Below are 16,916 nucleotides of genomic sequence, written 5' to 3'. Positions count from 1 at the left end.
CGCCTTGAGCCACGTATTCCATCGATATAAGACACTTGATTCTGGGACAAACGGTCTAAGAGTTATGAGCAATTTTGAACTTTTGGTTGCTGTAGCGCCACCTATGGGCCATTCGGGGTCATACTCTGATAGGTTGTCCCCAAATTGAGGCCTACCATCTGGCCTGGTTTCAAGTCTCTAGGCCTTACGGTTTGGCCTGCACGATGCGTTTTACAAATCCTTACAATTACAATAGGGTTTCAGCATTTCATGCTTGAACCCCTAATAAGAATGAAGGCTTTTTGCCAGTTATAGCGCCACCTATGGTCCGATCTCCATGAAACTCTGCATGCTTCCTCACCATGTTCTGACACATATGCTCATCAATTTTTGTGAAGTTCTGAGTTTTCCTTTGGGATTTATAGGCTTTTGAGTGTATTTTGCCACGCCCCTTTTCTAAATGACCCTGTTACAGCCACCCAAATGCCAAAGTTCAACTTTTTTTTGATAATTATTGATCTAGAAAGTCCAGAGAATTGTCCTAGACAGGTTTGGTTCCAATCGGGCGAAAAAACAGGGACTAGTTCGCAAAAGTAGGTTTTGGACAAAATTCGACATAGCAGAAAATTGTCCCTGCCTAAATCAAGATCAGAGATAGCCATTTTGTCTGCCTTGAGCCACGGATTCCAACGATATAAGACACTTGATCCTGGGACAAATGGTCTAAGAGTTATGAGCAATTTTGAACTTTTGGTTGCTGTAGCGGCACCTATGGGCCATTCGGGGTCATACTCTGATAGGTTGTCCCCAAATTGAGGCCTACCATCTGGCCAGGTTTCAAGTCTCTAGGCCTTACGGTTTGGCCTGCACGATGCGTTTTACAAATCCTTACAATTACAATAGGGTTTCAGCATTTCATGCTTGAACCCCTAATAATAATAAAAAAACACCTTGCCATGTGAGGACACTGAAGTACTTAAAGTACTAAATACTAAGAAGTAAAGTACTTTGCTATAAAGAAGTTTCTAAATACCAACTGACACCACTGCTTTCTATGTATTCCTAAAGGGAAGTTACTGACTTGACATTAAGTGCTGATACCAATGTATAACCATTTAATGACATAATAAATCAAGATGTTCCTTTTACTCTGCACCAAAATTTTACAAACTTCTGTCTTATTTCTTTGGTTTGTAAACCATATACTAATGGATTTAATCCAGGTGGTACAATGTGAAACATTATACTAGCTAGTTTTCTGCTCTCAGCGTAGAGAGGGAAACGATGAAGAAAAATAAAAGTGGAGCCAGAAACAAACATGATTAAAAAAACAGCTAAATGTGTGCTGCAGGTTTTTATGGCTTTGCTGTTGAGTGCTTTGTTTTTGCTGGTTATGCATACAGTAGCAATTTTACCATATGTTATAAATACAGACAAAATTGAAAAAGAAAAGAAAACCACAGTATAAAGGATTCCATTCACATTATTAACAACAACACCATTATCACAGGACAGTTTTAACAGTGAGGCGTTGTCACAGAAAGGGTTTTCAATTTTAGATCTGCAGTGAGACAGACGCACAGTGAGTCCTATCAGAATTGATACCATAAGCACTGACAGCCCCCAGGCTAAAGCTGATAGTTTAATAACCATTTTATTGGTCATTATAGCTGTGTATCGCAATGGATTATAGCCACATATCTGTCAAAGGCCATGATCATTAGCACAAAATGGCATGCTGCTACAAAAACATGCACAAAATAGGCTTGAACTACACACTCCACATATGTGATATAGCGCTCTGAACTTTCTTTTAAAATGTCCTGTAATAAGCGTGGCAAAATGACAGTGGTCCCTAATATATCGTTCAGTGGCAAGTTACAGAACAGGAAATGCATAGGATGATGAAGATTCTTCTCTGTTGAGATCAGAATTACAAGTGCAATATTGGAAATCATTATAAAGATATAAACCAAAAGAAGCAGGATGAAAACAACATAAGTAGACTGAGGTGTAACTTGAAGTCCCTCTACTAGAAGAATGATGTGTCTGAATGTCAGGTTGTCCATTACTTGTTATACACAAAACCTACAAACAGAGTAACAGTCAGACATTTCATGGAAATATTGTTTGTGAGCTTTAGGCAGCAACATGCATATTACCCAGACACTTTGCATTCTACAACTCTTTTTGTGCTCATGTAAACTTGTACAGGTATATGACATTTTACGTACAACACTTGTCTGAACAAGTTTCAAAGTGCACACTATTTTACATATAGGCCTACTAATAAGCTAGCCTCGTAATACCAGACTCTGCTACTTCACTTTGCTTCGTAGAGAGAGTCTGGAATAGCATAATAGAGAAGTGTTTTCTCTCTCGCGGGGGGGCGCTTGTCTGAAGTTTAAAATCATTGGTTACCCGTAAGCCAATCACATAACGTTTGGTTATGGCGTGTGTTATGCGCATGCTCAGCCGCATCTAACTTCCACTGTAAACACATGTATGATGCAAAAACTAAACCATCGAGCGAAATACCGGAGTGAACATGGCTGTGAACGACTTTTGCAGATTATGTGAAGTAAATCTACGCAAGTACGCATCCACCACAGTACAATCAGCGTCTACGTCACGGCTCTCAGCCCGCCCTCTGTTCGTTGATTGGCCCGGCTGTTTTCAGGCCGGTGGAAAACTGAAAGATACGCTGCTATCTCAGACTGACTACAGGAGCGAAATGAAATTAGCGGAAGTAGGAAGTCTGACGTAGTCAGGCTACTAATAAGCACAAGCAATCAGAATTTTAGCAAAACATGGAAGCATTTTAATGTATTTCATACAAGGAATTTAGAAACATGTTGTTATGTTTTTGAAATACTTGGTAGTTAACCAGCACTAGTTGAGTATCTAATAAAGCGACACATACTTACTGCAGTTGGATTCTGTTATTATTAAGCTGATTTATTACTGTAAAGATCAAATTTATATGTTGCTTGATAAAGTCACAGTCAACTCAGTTTTCAGTGTTACCCTAATATAAACTTGCACTTCTCTGAAGAAATGTTTATCAGCCGTTACCTTAATATGTGGCTCAAATATTATTAAAGGTGTTTCCATGATACTATCACCCCAGAGGGGAAAACTTATTCGTATCACTTGTTGCCATGATCACAGCCATAATGATAATAAATAATGACATGATAAAGTTGTATGCATAGATTCCTAACCTTAAATATTTTTAATTTGTTAGTCCTCAATGGCTCATACTAATCAATAGCTTCACAAGAAATGTACTGTATAACAAGTATTTGCAATACAAAAAAAAATAAAAAAAATATATATTTTTGTCTTGTTTTATTTACTGTAGTAAATATCTTGGTTAACCGACATACATGGATTTATTGACACGTTTTACTGAAAATGTTATGGCAATTTGTTAACCTACATTCAGTGTTACACTGTTAAAAATGTTTAACATAGAATATTGGAGTATGTTTTACAAGAAAACACTGTTTCAGTCTTAATACTTTTCTACATTTCATGATTAACATGTTACTTTTTGTTTTTGGTTATAATTTGTTAAATGTTCTAGCAATTTCTGAGCTTAAAATTTGCTTCAGTAAATCATACACCATTTTTTTAGTGTAGGTGTAATGGATTACAAATTAATTGTGATGAGGTTCAGTGTGGAAGTGAAGGAAGAAGACAGGGTCGGCATGACGGGGACTTGTATGGTACGTTTATTTAAAGTAAAAGAAAAATATACAAAAAGGTGCGTCCTCTGCGCGTTCACCGTAGGTTTACTGCAGCACATAAAATTAATAATTAATTGACAGTTCACACAAGCTCTTCCCGCTGTATCAGCTTTCTCTTGTTCACGTAAACTCTTCCCACTGTCATCAGCTTTCACCCCCCCCAAGCCCCGCTCCAAGCCCCCTGTCCTATGCGTCAGTCTGCAACAAAAAGGGGAGAGAAAAGTCAGGAGAATGTAAGAGCGGCCCACCACACAGGGCAGCCTTTACCTGGGTGAAAGCCTGCTGGCACTGTTCCATCCACTGGACCGGATCTGGTGCTTCCTTTTTAGTGAGGTCAATCAGCGGGCTGGTGAGGTCCGAATAATTAGGTACAAACCTTTTATAATATCCCGCCAGCCTCAGGAACTGCCTCACCTCATTATTGGTCTTGGGACTCGGACAGGTTGCAACTGCTGCAGTCTTGTCAATTTGGGGACGCACCTGTCCGTGACCCAAGTGAAAGCCCAGATACCTGACCTCCACACCCCCAATCGCACACTTCTTCGGGGTGGCCGTTAGTCCAGCCCCTCTCAGCGATCTCAGGACAGCCCGCAAATGCTGCATATGACGCTGCCAGTCATTACTATAGATAATGATGTCATCCAAGTAAGCTGCGGCATATGCAGCATGCGGCCGGAGAATTTTGTCCATGCTCGATCTGGCATCCTCGCCCGGAGCTTTGGTCCCTACATGCGTGGGCCATCAACGGGTACCCACTGATCTCCAAGAGGGAGTGTTAAACACAACCATGCAGGCTAGAGCCCCCTCTACGAGACGGCTCTATTCCTCAAAATGGTCTGTGTTCTCTAGCTGGTGCACAGCACGTGGCTTTTCACCCCAAGACTATGGAGTGACGGAGGTTCTCTCCTTCCTACAAGAGCTACTGGATGAGGGCAGAGCCCCATCCACGCTCAAAGTTTATGTGGCGGCTATAGCAGCGTTTTCTAAACCAACGCTTGGCCAGTCACTGGGAAGGAACGATCTGGTAATTCGCTTCCTTAGAGGAGCTAAGAGGTTAAATCCTCCCAGACCTCCCTTAGTTCCCATATGGGACCTTTCTACGGTCTTGGAGGCCATGAAAGGTTCCCCATTTGAGCCAATCCAATCAATAGATATCAAACACTTGTCTTTCAAACAGTGTTTCTTCTGGCTCTCGCTTCAGTAAAAGCGCATAGGGGACTTACAAGCGCTCTCAGTGAGCGCGACATGTATGGAGTTTGGGCCAAATGACTCGAAAGTCATACTCAAACCAAGGCACGGGTACGTTCCTAAATCCCTCAACACACCGTTCAGGGCTCAGGTGATTTCTCTGTCTGCCCTGCCGGTCTCTAACGAGGAAAAGGACACCAGCTTCCTTTGCCCGGTCAGGGCATTAACCTGTTAAGCTGCAACCCCACTTTTGAAAAATCCCCAGAAATGACATACCCAAACTGAAACAGATACAGTTCATGAACCCTTTGTACTAAAAGCACAAGTATGATCTCGTTTGAAAGCTGACACCTGGCAGTTTATTGTAAATGTAGAATTAAAAATTATCATAATGACAAAAATTGTTATAAATAGCTTCAAAGTTTTGTTAAGTTATTAGAAATTAATTTTTATGAAACATCCTCATGAAAATAAAATTGAAGTTGGCACTGGAGCAATCTAGAAATGCACTACAGCTAAAGCCACATGTCTAAACATTTTATGTTTAAAATCTGAAGATAATAAGTCCAAAACTCTGTATTTAGTTAAATGTTTTTCAAGACCATGTCAGTTGACTTTATTTTGATTTGACGCTAAGATGCTTCTGATGTTTATTGTCATCTTCTAACCATCTATCCAGTCTTTTGTCTCTATTGTTTTGTGGTGCAAACGAGCCCCATTCAGTCTCAGTCTCCCCCTGCACACATTCACACCTCTCCAGCCTGGTTATGGCTCGAAATATGCATTTCTTTTGTCTGCATTATAGTTACTAACGACTGGCTATTCACATGCTATTCATAGGGTTTCAATCCCTAAATTCTTTTCTCAAAGTTCACCTCACATTTTAAATAAAGAATAAAGAACATTCTTGAATAAAGAAACTTTCAGTAAGCATTCAAAAAAACATAAAAGTATAACTTCTAGGTTGCAGGTGCACCTAGGGCTAGCTAGCATGTTAGCTTAGCACACCATCAATACACGACCATTTATGAGATTAAAACCATGTTTGTGCTCCAAACTTACTTTTATAACGCAAGTGGAGTATTTTAAATAATCTTCTGTGATCTAATTTGGCTTCAGATAAAAAAATCAGACAGAAAATATACTATTGTATACTGTTCTGCACAATGATAGTCTATATAGATTAGCATTACATTATAAATATAATCTATTATTATGAAAATACCTGGCATGTCTTGAAAAATACAGGTAACTCAAATATCATTGCAATCATGTTTATTATCTTCAAAACCTCTTTATCTGCATTTTACAGCGCGAACTCTGTAGCTTTGTGTGTATCAGTGACGTCCTGGAATGTCACATGATCATGGCTCTTCTTCATGTTCCATATATGGACAATTATTGTGCATGTAGCGCCCTCAGGCTGTTGGTATGGATTGAAAACACAGTATCAGAGTATGCAAGCGCTCATAATGATTACATCGACGCATTTGGGTATAAATTCAATAAATATTATTCCTGTCTATAGAAATATGATGTGAATCTATGAGAATATATCAATATTTCTCCAAATCTGCACATTTTTGAGCTAAAGCCCTGAGGGACGTTGTTTTGTGTATCGCTGTCATGACGACAGCACGGGAGTTTTTTATGAATGAAAGCGGCTGACACGCATAATTCATATCAAAGGTATCGACTCATTTTTTCATTTCATAACTCCTGACACAAATTAAGAAATAACTGTCGCTATAAGTTTCTCAGAATACAATAGTGGTCAAATACTGAAACTTGAGTCTTATATCTTTTTAATGATGTATAGTTTGTCGAAGTATAACATTAAATCTGATAGTAACTTTGAGCTATATATATAAAAAAACGCTTCAGTGCGCCGACGCACTGGTGAGGCTTAACAGGTTAAGGGTTGTATGCAAATCAGACAGCAAGATGGCCGCTTTCAGCCATTTCATGGGATTTGCCATAGAAATACATCATTTTGACACCCTTTTAACAGTTATAGCGTATACAGTATATAGTCCTTTTTCACGCGACCACAGAATGAGCTCGTACATACGTGTACAGCATACAGCCCCCAAAGTTTCAAGTCTCTACGACTTACGGTACAATTACAATAGGGTTTCAGCACTTCGTGCTTGAACCCCTAATAAAAATCCTTACAATTACAATAGGGTTTCAGCACTTCGTGCTTGAACCCCCTAATAATAATATATACATATATATATATATATATATATATATATATATATATATATGTGTGTGTGTGTGTGTGTGTGTGTGTGTGTTTGTGTGAAAGGAGAGTGTGTGTGAGAGCAGAAATGTATGTATGTTAAAGGAGAATGTATGTGTGTGTGAGAGTAGGAATGTATGTATGTGAAAGGAGAATGTATGTGTGTGTGCATATAGAAATATGTGAAAGGAGTATGTATGTGTGTGACAGTAGAAATGCATGTATGTGAAAGGAGAATGTATGTGTGTGACAGCAGAAATGTATGTATGTGAAAGGAGAATGTATGTGTGTGAGAGTAGAAATGTAAATGTGAAAGGAGAATGTATGTGTGTGACAGTAGAAGAATGGATTTTTGCTTGTACAGCCCCTCATAAGAGGTTCACATGCCACATACTACTAAATTATACACAGATCAATATCACTACCTGCTGTCAAAAGCTGTGTTAAGACCTTTTGTCATTTAAAAGACAAACACAACTGAGAACATGGTGTGTGAATCTAGTTCTATAGTACCATAATCCCACTGACACTATATATGTACAATTAAAATTTCAACTTGAATACCTTTCCAAAGACTCACAACCTCATTATTGTGTCTGTGTTATCAGTACATTTTGAGTTACAAGATTTTACCCCCTGTGCCACGTTTTTAATGTTTTTAGTTAAGGAAAACCTCTGGTGTGCTGTTTATGCAAGTCAAGCCACAGCAGAGAGGTCTTCAGAGACTTGTTTTATGCTATATAAAAGAGCATGTATGGTGATTCTTAGGTCTTCTAAACAGAGCACACATAGGCTAGACCTGATTTTCTGCACATTCACACATTCTCTGAAGATAAAGTGATAGTACTGTCAGATCGTATTACAGAAGGTATTTCTGGTAATGCAATTTCGTGTACATGTATATTGTTAAACTGACTAAATAATTAATATTCACATGATGTATTAAACATTGTGGCTACAATTATACAAAGCTGATAAGCATGAAAACAGTTAGTTACACTTTAAGGTTACATTTTAAGGTGTCCTTGTTACAATGCAGTGGTGCAGAGTTATATTAATTAACTAAATGTACTTACTGTAGGGTTAGAGTTAGGATTAAGAATAGGTTTAGGGTTAGTTGCGTATACTTATGCATAGTTTATAGTTATTACTATTTTAACTACATGTATCATATGTAACAAGGACACTGTAATATAAAGTGTTACCAAACAATCTTTTTTTTTTAGCTAAAAATCACGTGAACTGTGTCTTCTTTCATCCTCAGGTCAATGAATCCATCCTTTGCTTAACAAAAAAATGGAAAATGGAACATATTTTTACTTGATGTTGTTTGAAAATATTGGGTACATAAAATATACTTTATTCAGTTTGGGAATTATTTTATACTGTGCTATTATATTCTTTAATGCCTTTATAATTATTGCAATTTGTCTGGAAAGGACTTTACACCAGCCCATGTATATTCTGATTGCATGTTTGTCCATCAACTCTGTGTTTGGAACAGCTGCTTTTTTCCCAAGGTTACTGACAGACTTGCTGTCTGATACACACTTGGTGTCCCGTGAAGCTTGCCTCTTACAGGCTTTTGTCATTTATTCATATGCATCAAATGAAAATACAATATTAATGTTAATGGCATTTGACAGATATGTAGCAATCTGTAAACCTTTACAATACAACAGCATAATGACTCCCAGGATTTTATCTGTTTTAATAGCTATAAGCTGGATTTATCCAATGCTTTGTGTAGGTATTGCTGGTATTTTAAATGCCAGACTGATTATGTGTGGTAACAAACTGTGGAAGGTTTATTGTCACAACTGGGAAATTGTCAAGCTTTCTTGTGCAAACACTATTATTAATAATGTTTTTGGCTTTTTCATAGTGACCACAACTGTAATCATGCCTTTAAGTTTTATCCTATATTCCTATGTTAAAATTCTTATCATTTGTACAAAAAGTTCACCAGAGTTCAGGAGAAAAGCATATCAAACTTGTATTCCACACATGGTGATCCTTTTAAATTTCTCTATTGCTCTTTTTTGTGAGGTCACTCTGAGTCGGGTCGCGACTTTGGATCTCCCTCTAAGCCTGTCAATTATTATTTCACTGCAGTTTCTTATTGTACCACCCATCCTGAACCCTCTCGTTTATGGTTTAAATTTTCCTGAAATTCGCAAAAAAATTATAAGTATTATAAATGCATCCAAATAGATCTGTTTTTGATGTAATAGATACCATACAGGATTGGATTTCTCATAAGCATTGTGAGCTAAGTTTATGGTGGAGACCGTTGGTGGCAATGGTTCTACGGTCTACTTAGGCTTATGATGCTTTTGGGAAACACAACCCAGAATGTTATGATATACAGCCAAAAAATCATTGTTTAATCAAACATTGTTTTATCTATTCTCATGCTTATGCTGATAAATATTACATGTTATGAGTTTTAGCCTGTAAATTTAAGACTGCCAGTGCTAGGAAATCTTTGCCACAACTATATTTATTACAGGCCTAAACATATAATGTATTATTTAGTCTGGTTAAATGAGCAAATACTGTTACTGCATTCCCGACATGGGTCAGACAGACCCTTAGTCACCTCTCAGATAACAAATACAGACATTGACTGTAACATTAATACCAGAATAAATGCACTTAATTTAAGAAAATATGTTTCCCTAGTTGTTATACGATAAAAGAGGAGGGAATTGTAAAATCCACCCCTTCATATTTACTCTTTCCCCGCCACTGACAGAATTTTCTGTAATTTATGATACAACGCTTCCCCACCATTGACTGGATTTTCCAAGAGGTCCTCGCCTTAAACTGTAATGCTGAGATAATAGTTGTGTTTCATTACACAAACTAGATGTACCGCATGGCGGTACAAAATATGACCGCCGCTCAGGCCTGCACTGGCTTTCCACAAAAAATATACTTATACTTATACATACTAAGTATGAAAAATCTGTGTTTTTTTTTCAAAGGACCCTCCCATTCAATTGAGGTGCCTGTTGATGGTAAAAGTCAGTTATCTGACTTTGGCATGGGTTTGTTGTGTTTTACTGAAATAAAAAACATTTTTTTCCCCAAAAAAGTGGTTTTATCTTGTAGCCCTGGTCCCAGAGTTTTAAAAAAAACAATGTTAACAAAATTAAACTCATTCCCACTGTACCTAGTAGAACACTTAAGTAAATGTCCCATTGAAATTAATGGGATTTTATGGATTTAGGTGAAGAAAGTGTACACATAATACATTTTGGTCTGTACCATGAAGAGAAAACTGATTCAACTATATAAACTATATATTTTCTGAAAGCGTAGACTCTCAGGATGTGATCTAACATGGCATGAAACATGTCCCACCCACCTCATTAGTATACTGCCCAAGCATAACACATTGGGTATTGGTAAATCGGGTATATGGCTGATACCTAAAAAAAGTAGTAGTATGTGCATGTGTGTATGTGTGTGTGTTTGTGAATGTGTGTGTCTGTGTGTGTGTGTGTGTCTGTGCGTGTATGTATGCGTGCGTACATGTGTGTGCGCGTGTGTGTTTGTGTGTGTGTGTCTGTGCGTGTGGATGTCAGTGTGTGTGCATGCTTGCGTTTGTTTGTATTCCTGCATGTGTGTGTGTGACAGTATCATCCTAAACCAGCAACCCTTCGCTCAACAGCACCATCTACAGGCCGATGAGTGTACAGTCACTAAATGTGCACATAAACAAAGTCCTTTTAGGCAAGTCGTGCCACTCGGCCGCCATCTTGGCAACGCCTTCGGGCAGCTATTTCGGACTAACAAGACCAGGCTCCTATCTAAATGAATGGGCAGAGAGTCAGAACTGCACTTTCACTGGTCACCGGGACATAAAAACGGCATGTATAGAAACAGCAGTAAAATATGATAAAAATCGCTGAAAAAGTTTGATGACTTTGCCCAAAAATAAGGTTTAAAACGCCTTTTTCCCCACAGGTTATACTTTTACTACGCATGCGCAAGGGTTCACGTTCACGACACGCAACTTCATTTACGTCTCTATCCAGAATGCCGGTGTTGTGCCAAGCACTTAAACAATTATATGTATTTAAATGTCTGAAACCTAAAATAAACATTATGTGGTTAAAACACTGAACAGTTGTGAATTAGCCTATGACAAGCGCTGAGCGCGTCCGTCTTTGGCTCAGCGCCAGCCACAGCGCGAAAGCACAGGTTGAATATGGCAGTTATGTCACGTCACTGTACATTCGCTCCTTAGTGGTCAGTTGCTGACTGTTAAAAGCAGATGATTGGCTTTCCAGCGGGAGGGGCGGGACATGTGCATACAACCGCCATCTTTGCCGTTACGGGTTTTCCTTATATAGTTGTATTGAGGATTGAGGAAGTGGCATGTCTCTTATATAAATTGTCTCTGACATAAATGAATTTATTTTATACCCCCCCATGGATGAAATTCTACGAAACTTAGCATACCCCCAGAGGATGTCAAGTTAATCATACACATGAAATATGGTGCAGTTCTGAACATCTCAACTGAAGATAGGGGCGATTAAAGCAGAATAATATTGCATTTTCATTTTTTATGGGAAGGGGCGCAAATCACAAATGAGTGATTATGGGCTAGGTTGATGTGGGCCCTTAAGACCAACATACCATACAAATTTCTTCATCCTCGGTGCCACGGTTCAGGTAGTTATTTAGGAAAAACTGCATTTTTGGGGTTTGGGGGGGCCCAGCGCGGGGGGGGGGGGGGGGGGTTGCCCCCGGGGACCAAACGAAATTTTTCCGTAAAAGTCTAGTGGGGCTACATGCCCACCAAATTTCATGTTCCCCGGTGTTTCGGTGTCCCTGGTATCGTTGACGAAAAATTCAGTAGATGACGAAAAAAAAAAAAAAAAAAAAACTTTGACAATCCTTATATGACCGCTTTCGCTAGCTATGCTAGCGGCGGTCATAATTATAATAATCTGTGATTTTAAATCAGTAGCTATTTGGCCAGATTTACTAAACAGGGCAAATTAGAGTAAGAGCACAATTCAAAAACAGCGTGATCTACTGAAGACGCGCTAATTAAAGAACAGACGCAGCCGGATCATTTCCATAATGACTAATGCAATCTACCAAGAGCAGTTAGCATCTGGTTTAAGATATGATTTTTTTGGGGGGGGCAATAAATAATGATGCAAATACCCGTAAATAGACTTTGGCAACTTTGTAAATCACCTCCCACATAGCAACATTGTTTTGGCCCAGATCCGGCCCACATCTGGCACTTGTGGAATGCGGATCTGGCCCACATGCAGCGTGGAATGATGGCACTTGACTGGACCGCTCCTGTTTGCCAGATCTGGGCCACAAGCAGGCCATAGCAATGCCACATGTCAGCCTAGAGCAAATAAATAAACCAGAACTGGACCTTATCTGAGCCACAAAGTCTGTGTATATTAAATATGGAATCATCTGAGCCTTAATAAGCCTGTTAACAAGCAGAATCACTGAAGGAAAGAAGAGAACAGAAAAAGAGACGAGCAGAAACACAAGAACTACAACTGACTTCAGTCACAGTCTTAGATAAAATCAACTGAAGAGAAAAGAAGACATTAAATCTGTGAAGATCTCAGCAGAGGAGGATTAAAACACTCCACAAACAGATTTACCAGCTTCACTTATTACTAAACAGACTGACTTTATTTCTGTCAGACGTCTACACAAGTTTTTATTGAGAATTAACAGAGGTTTAACTCTAATGTGTTTCATTTGAAGTCACCATAACAGTGATTAGTGTTTCCATTAGTTGGGCTCTTAACTCTTCTTTTATGTTTTGTCTTTTTTTTGGCCGCTGTGACAGTCTGTTTGTCAAACACATTTGCAGCTGCAAAGAAAGCTAAAGTGAAATGAGATCAGGTGATGACGGTTACCTGGTGATTGTTTTATCTGGTGATTCACCAAGTTATACTTTTTTTTCTTTCTTTTTTTTGGTTCAGCCATTTTGCTGGTGTCTCTACTCGTAGGTTTGTGCTTTTATAGATTATTGGCCTTGTGGAAAATGCACATCAGGTGAAAACATTTAAACATTTAAGGTTAGGTTAAACATTTAAAATTGCAAGCGTGTGCTGCAATTACAAGCCATTCTACAAGGTGACATTTCAGCACTTGACAAACAGACAGCAACTCTTAAGTAGCACTTAAAGCACAGCTGCGAACGATCGTGCTAAGTGCATTTTTGTGAAACGCACGTGAAATGAACACGAACGTTCGTAAAGTCGCTCGCAGAAAATCCTCGTAAGTGCTAAGATCCATCGTTATCTGGAAACGCAGCCCAGTAGGCTTTGTCGGCACATAAAGTTGCATGTTTTGGGTACCATATTTCAACAATAAATATATATTATATTTACACACACACACATATATACATATACATTTTATATATACAGTATATCACTTTAATCTGTTAGACTGGAGTAATAGATAACTTCTAATAAAGAACAACAATTACATAAGATTAAATATCATTTGCAAACATAATGCCATGTTTCTCCATACTTTTAAAAAGACATTTAGTAAGAAATGGAACTTAAATACAAAAATGTAGGCTACTCTGGTTGAAATTACCACATAGCTTACACAATTCATTGAAGCAGACAAGATCATTTTTACAGGAGTATATATTTTTACTGCTAAATGAAAAATGCTGCCCGATCCACAGCCTCATAATTCCCGTACAACTGTTCCTTTAAAAAATATGGCCAAAAGCAATGAGGGGGAGGGGTTAACAACCATACAACATTTTTAAGGTGGAATGAATAGTTTGACGAATAAGGAACTGGCGAAAAAGGAGCTGGAGTCAGCCTAGTACGCATTTTCGAATGTGATCGTCCGTTGGATTGGTTTGCAGTGATCGACCTGAAGGACGCGTACTTTCATGTCTCCATTCTTCCTCGACACAGTCCATTTCTACGGTTTGCTTTCGAGGGGCAGGCATACCAGTACATGGTACTTCCATTCGGGCTAGCCCTGTCTCCTCGCGTCAATGAAAAAAGGAGGGGTAGAGGAGCGCTTCCTGGACTCCAAAGTTTGGTTAAGATAGAGGTGCTCTTTGGATGGGAAACTACATGCCAAAAATCAAAAAAGAACTCCAAGGCACTCTCAATTGAAAAAGTTAAAAAGCCTTTATTATTATGGCTTGGTCAAATTAACCTTCTAAACAAGTAATAAAAACTCAGTGAGTGTTTTAGCGCAATTTTCTCACCTCATGGGATCACAACACTAAGAGATAGTAAATCTTTTCCTGGATTTTTTTTGTGCGTTTCCGAGATTAGACCTTCCTTAACATAATGCCGAAAACCCGAAGTCTCTAGGTGGTCTGGTTGAGGAGTAGATAGAAGTGCAAGATTGGTGCGCACAGACGCACAGAACAGAAATCATGAGTTAACAATCGCAATTTGTCCGGTGGAAAATTGCGCTAAAAACTCCAACGCGTTTCGGCTACATGCCTTCTTCTGGGAGTTAAACAGATCTCAAACAAACAAAGTTTCTTATGAACTAACAGTCCACCAATCAGAAGTCTCCATCTGTCAACTGAGGTGCTCAGGTTACAATTGTTAGTACACACAAGAGACAGCAGATGTCATCATTTCCACTTCTTAACAAATCAATTAAGTACACACAAAAACTAACTTCATGAAAGGAACATACCAGTTCACGAAAGTCGTAGAGGCAGCCCTTGTGCCACTTCGGCAACACAGGGTTTGCATCCTGAACTATCTCTACGACTGGCTGTTTCTAGCTCACTCTCGAGAGCAGGTTTGCGAACACAGGGACCTGGTGCTCTGGCACCTCACCCATCTGGGCCTTCGGGTCAACTGGGAAATAAACAAACTCTCCCCCATGCAGAGGATCTCTTTTCTTACAAGCAAGGATGCGCAGTCACTGCTGAATTGCCTGAGTCAATTCGAGGGCAAGAGTGCAGTTCCACTTAAGTTATTTCAGAGGCTCCTGGGGTATATGGCATCCACAGCGGCAGCCACGCTGCTCGGACTGCTTCATATGAGACCGCTTCAGCACTGGCTTCGCGATCGAGTCCCGAGATGGGCATGGCAACAGGGCACGCTCAGAGTACCAGTTACTCAGGCCTGCCGTCAGACCTTCACCCCGTGGTCGAACCTCTCCTTTCTACGGGCCGGAGTGCAAGTGTCCAGCCATGTTGTTGTCTCAACAGATGCCTCTGCCATGGGCTGGGGTGCCATGTGCAATGGACATGCTGCCGCGGGCTCCTGGACAGGACCCTAGCGCCTTAGGCATGTCAATTGCCTCGAGTTGCTGGCAGTACGTTTAAATGGCTGTTTCTGTTTTGAAGTCCATAAAAGTGCATCCATCCATCATAAAAGTGCTCCACACGGCTCTGGGGGGTTAATAAAGGCCTTCTGAATTGAAGGCCTTTATTAACCCGCCTGGAGCCGTGTGGATTACTTTTATCGTGGATGGATGCATTCACTGCCATTATAAAGGATGCATTCACTGCCATTATAAAGCTTGGAAGAGCCAGGCCATTTTTTTATATAACTCCGATTGTATTCGTCTGAAAGAATAATGTCATATACTCCTAGAATGCCTTAAGGGTGAGTAAGTCATGGGGTAATTTTCATTTTTGGGTGAACTATCCCTTTAAGTCCAGATGATATTAAAAGTGACATGAAATTATTGTTTGATGATCATTTTCCACTCTTGCCTGTTTTAGGGTTAAATAACTTTTTAAATAAAGTTTTTGTTTTGTTTTGTTTTCTGTGGAAGCTCAGCATGCTTTTTGTTGTACTTTAAAAACGTGGACTCTTCAGTATAAGCACCTTTTGTTCAGTCATCTAAGCCTGCAAGTTATTCTTCTGCCCTTGGGTCCATCTGCTGTTTATCCACAATAGCTCAGTGGTAAAGAAGCAGTTCAGTTGACTAGAAGACCCAAGTTCAATCCCAGCCTCAGACACCCATCACAGCAAGAATGAACCATAGCAGTGGACCCAGCGGAAGATGCCACACCTACCTCCAATGTTAATTGTATTCTAGCTGCGCTGCCTGGCCAAGCTTCCACCATTCACAGACATGAGCAGATCCTATCTGAGATCCTACAACGCTTAAGTGAGCAGACTTTAACAGCATTACCAGCTTCACTTATTACTAACCAGACGTCTACAGAAGTTTTTATTGAGAATTAAACAGGTGTTTAACTCTAATGTGTTCTCTAATTTGAAGTCACCATAACAGTGAATAGTGTTTCCATTAGTTGGGCTTTAACTCTTATTATATCTTTTGTTTGTTTTGGCCGCTGTGACAGTGTGTTTGTCAAACACATTTTCAGCAGCAAAGAAAGCTAAAGTGAAATGAGATCAGGTGATGATGTTGATGAGATCAGTTACCTGTTGATGGATTTGTAATCATCATGAAATAGACTGATTCACTGATGTCTTTGGAATCTAACAATTGTGGTGTTCCATTAATACATCACAAACCCTGTGTTACTGCAGAATGAGATCCAGCAATATAACAATCAGTTAGAAGATTTTAACAAACATGAGCATGAAAAAGTCTGTTTAATATGACACACACAGACATCAACAATCAGCGTATGAATCTCAACGATGGTGACAATCAAAAGTACCTTGCTGCAATGCAAAACTCCCAGCATGCATTGCAACATGATTAAATTATGCAGCTGAATTGTCCTATTATTTTGTTTACTTCTAAATATTTGCTTTTATTTT

General features: G+C 39.3%; 1 protein-coding gene and 1 pseudogene across 2 annotated transcripts; one reads left to right on the top strand and one right to left on the bottom strand.

Annotated features, from left to right (window-relative positions):
* Positions 1–1,110: 1,110 nt before the first annotated feature.
* On the bottom strand, positions 1,111–2,048 carry LOC307167675 (olfactory receptor 8G17-like; annotated as a pseudogene). Its single transcript has one exon. The product of its transcript is annotated as an olfactory receptor 8G17-like (transcript).
* A 6,412-nt stretch (positions 2,049–8,460) lies between these two features.
* LOC307167236 (olfactory receptor 6N2-like) lies at positions 8,461–9,378 on the top strand (the record flags this gene model as incomplete). Its single annotated transcript, XM_079886225.1, has 1 exon — positions 8,461–9,378. One exon carries the CDS (start codon positions 8,461–8,463, stop codon positions 9,376–9,378), a length of 918 nt encoding a protein of 305 aa, XP_079742351.1.
* Positions 9,379–16,916: the final 7,538 nt, after the last annotated feature.

This window comes from Squalius cephalus (assembly GCF_949319135.1).
Source record: "Squalius cephalus genome assembly, chromosome: 11".
In the NCBI taxonomy this organism is placed as follows: Eukaryota; Metazoa; Chordata; class Actinopteri; order Cypriniformes; family Leuciscidae; genus Squalius; species Squalius cephalus.
This window is presented reverse-complemented; position numbering and strand designations above follow the sequence as displayed.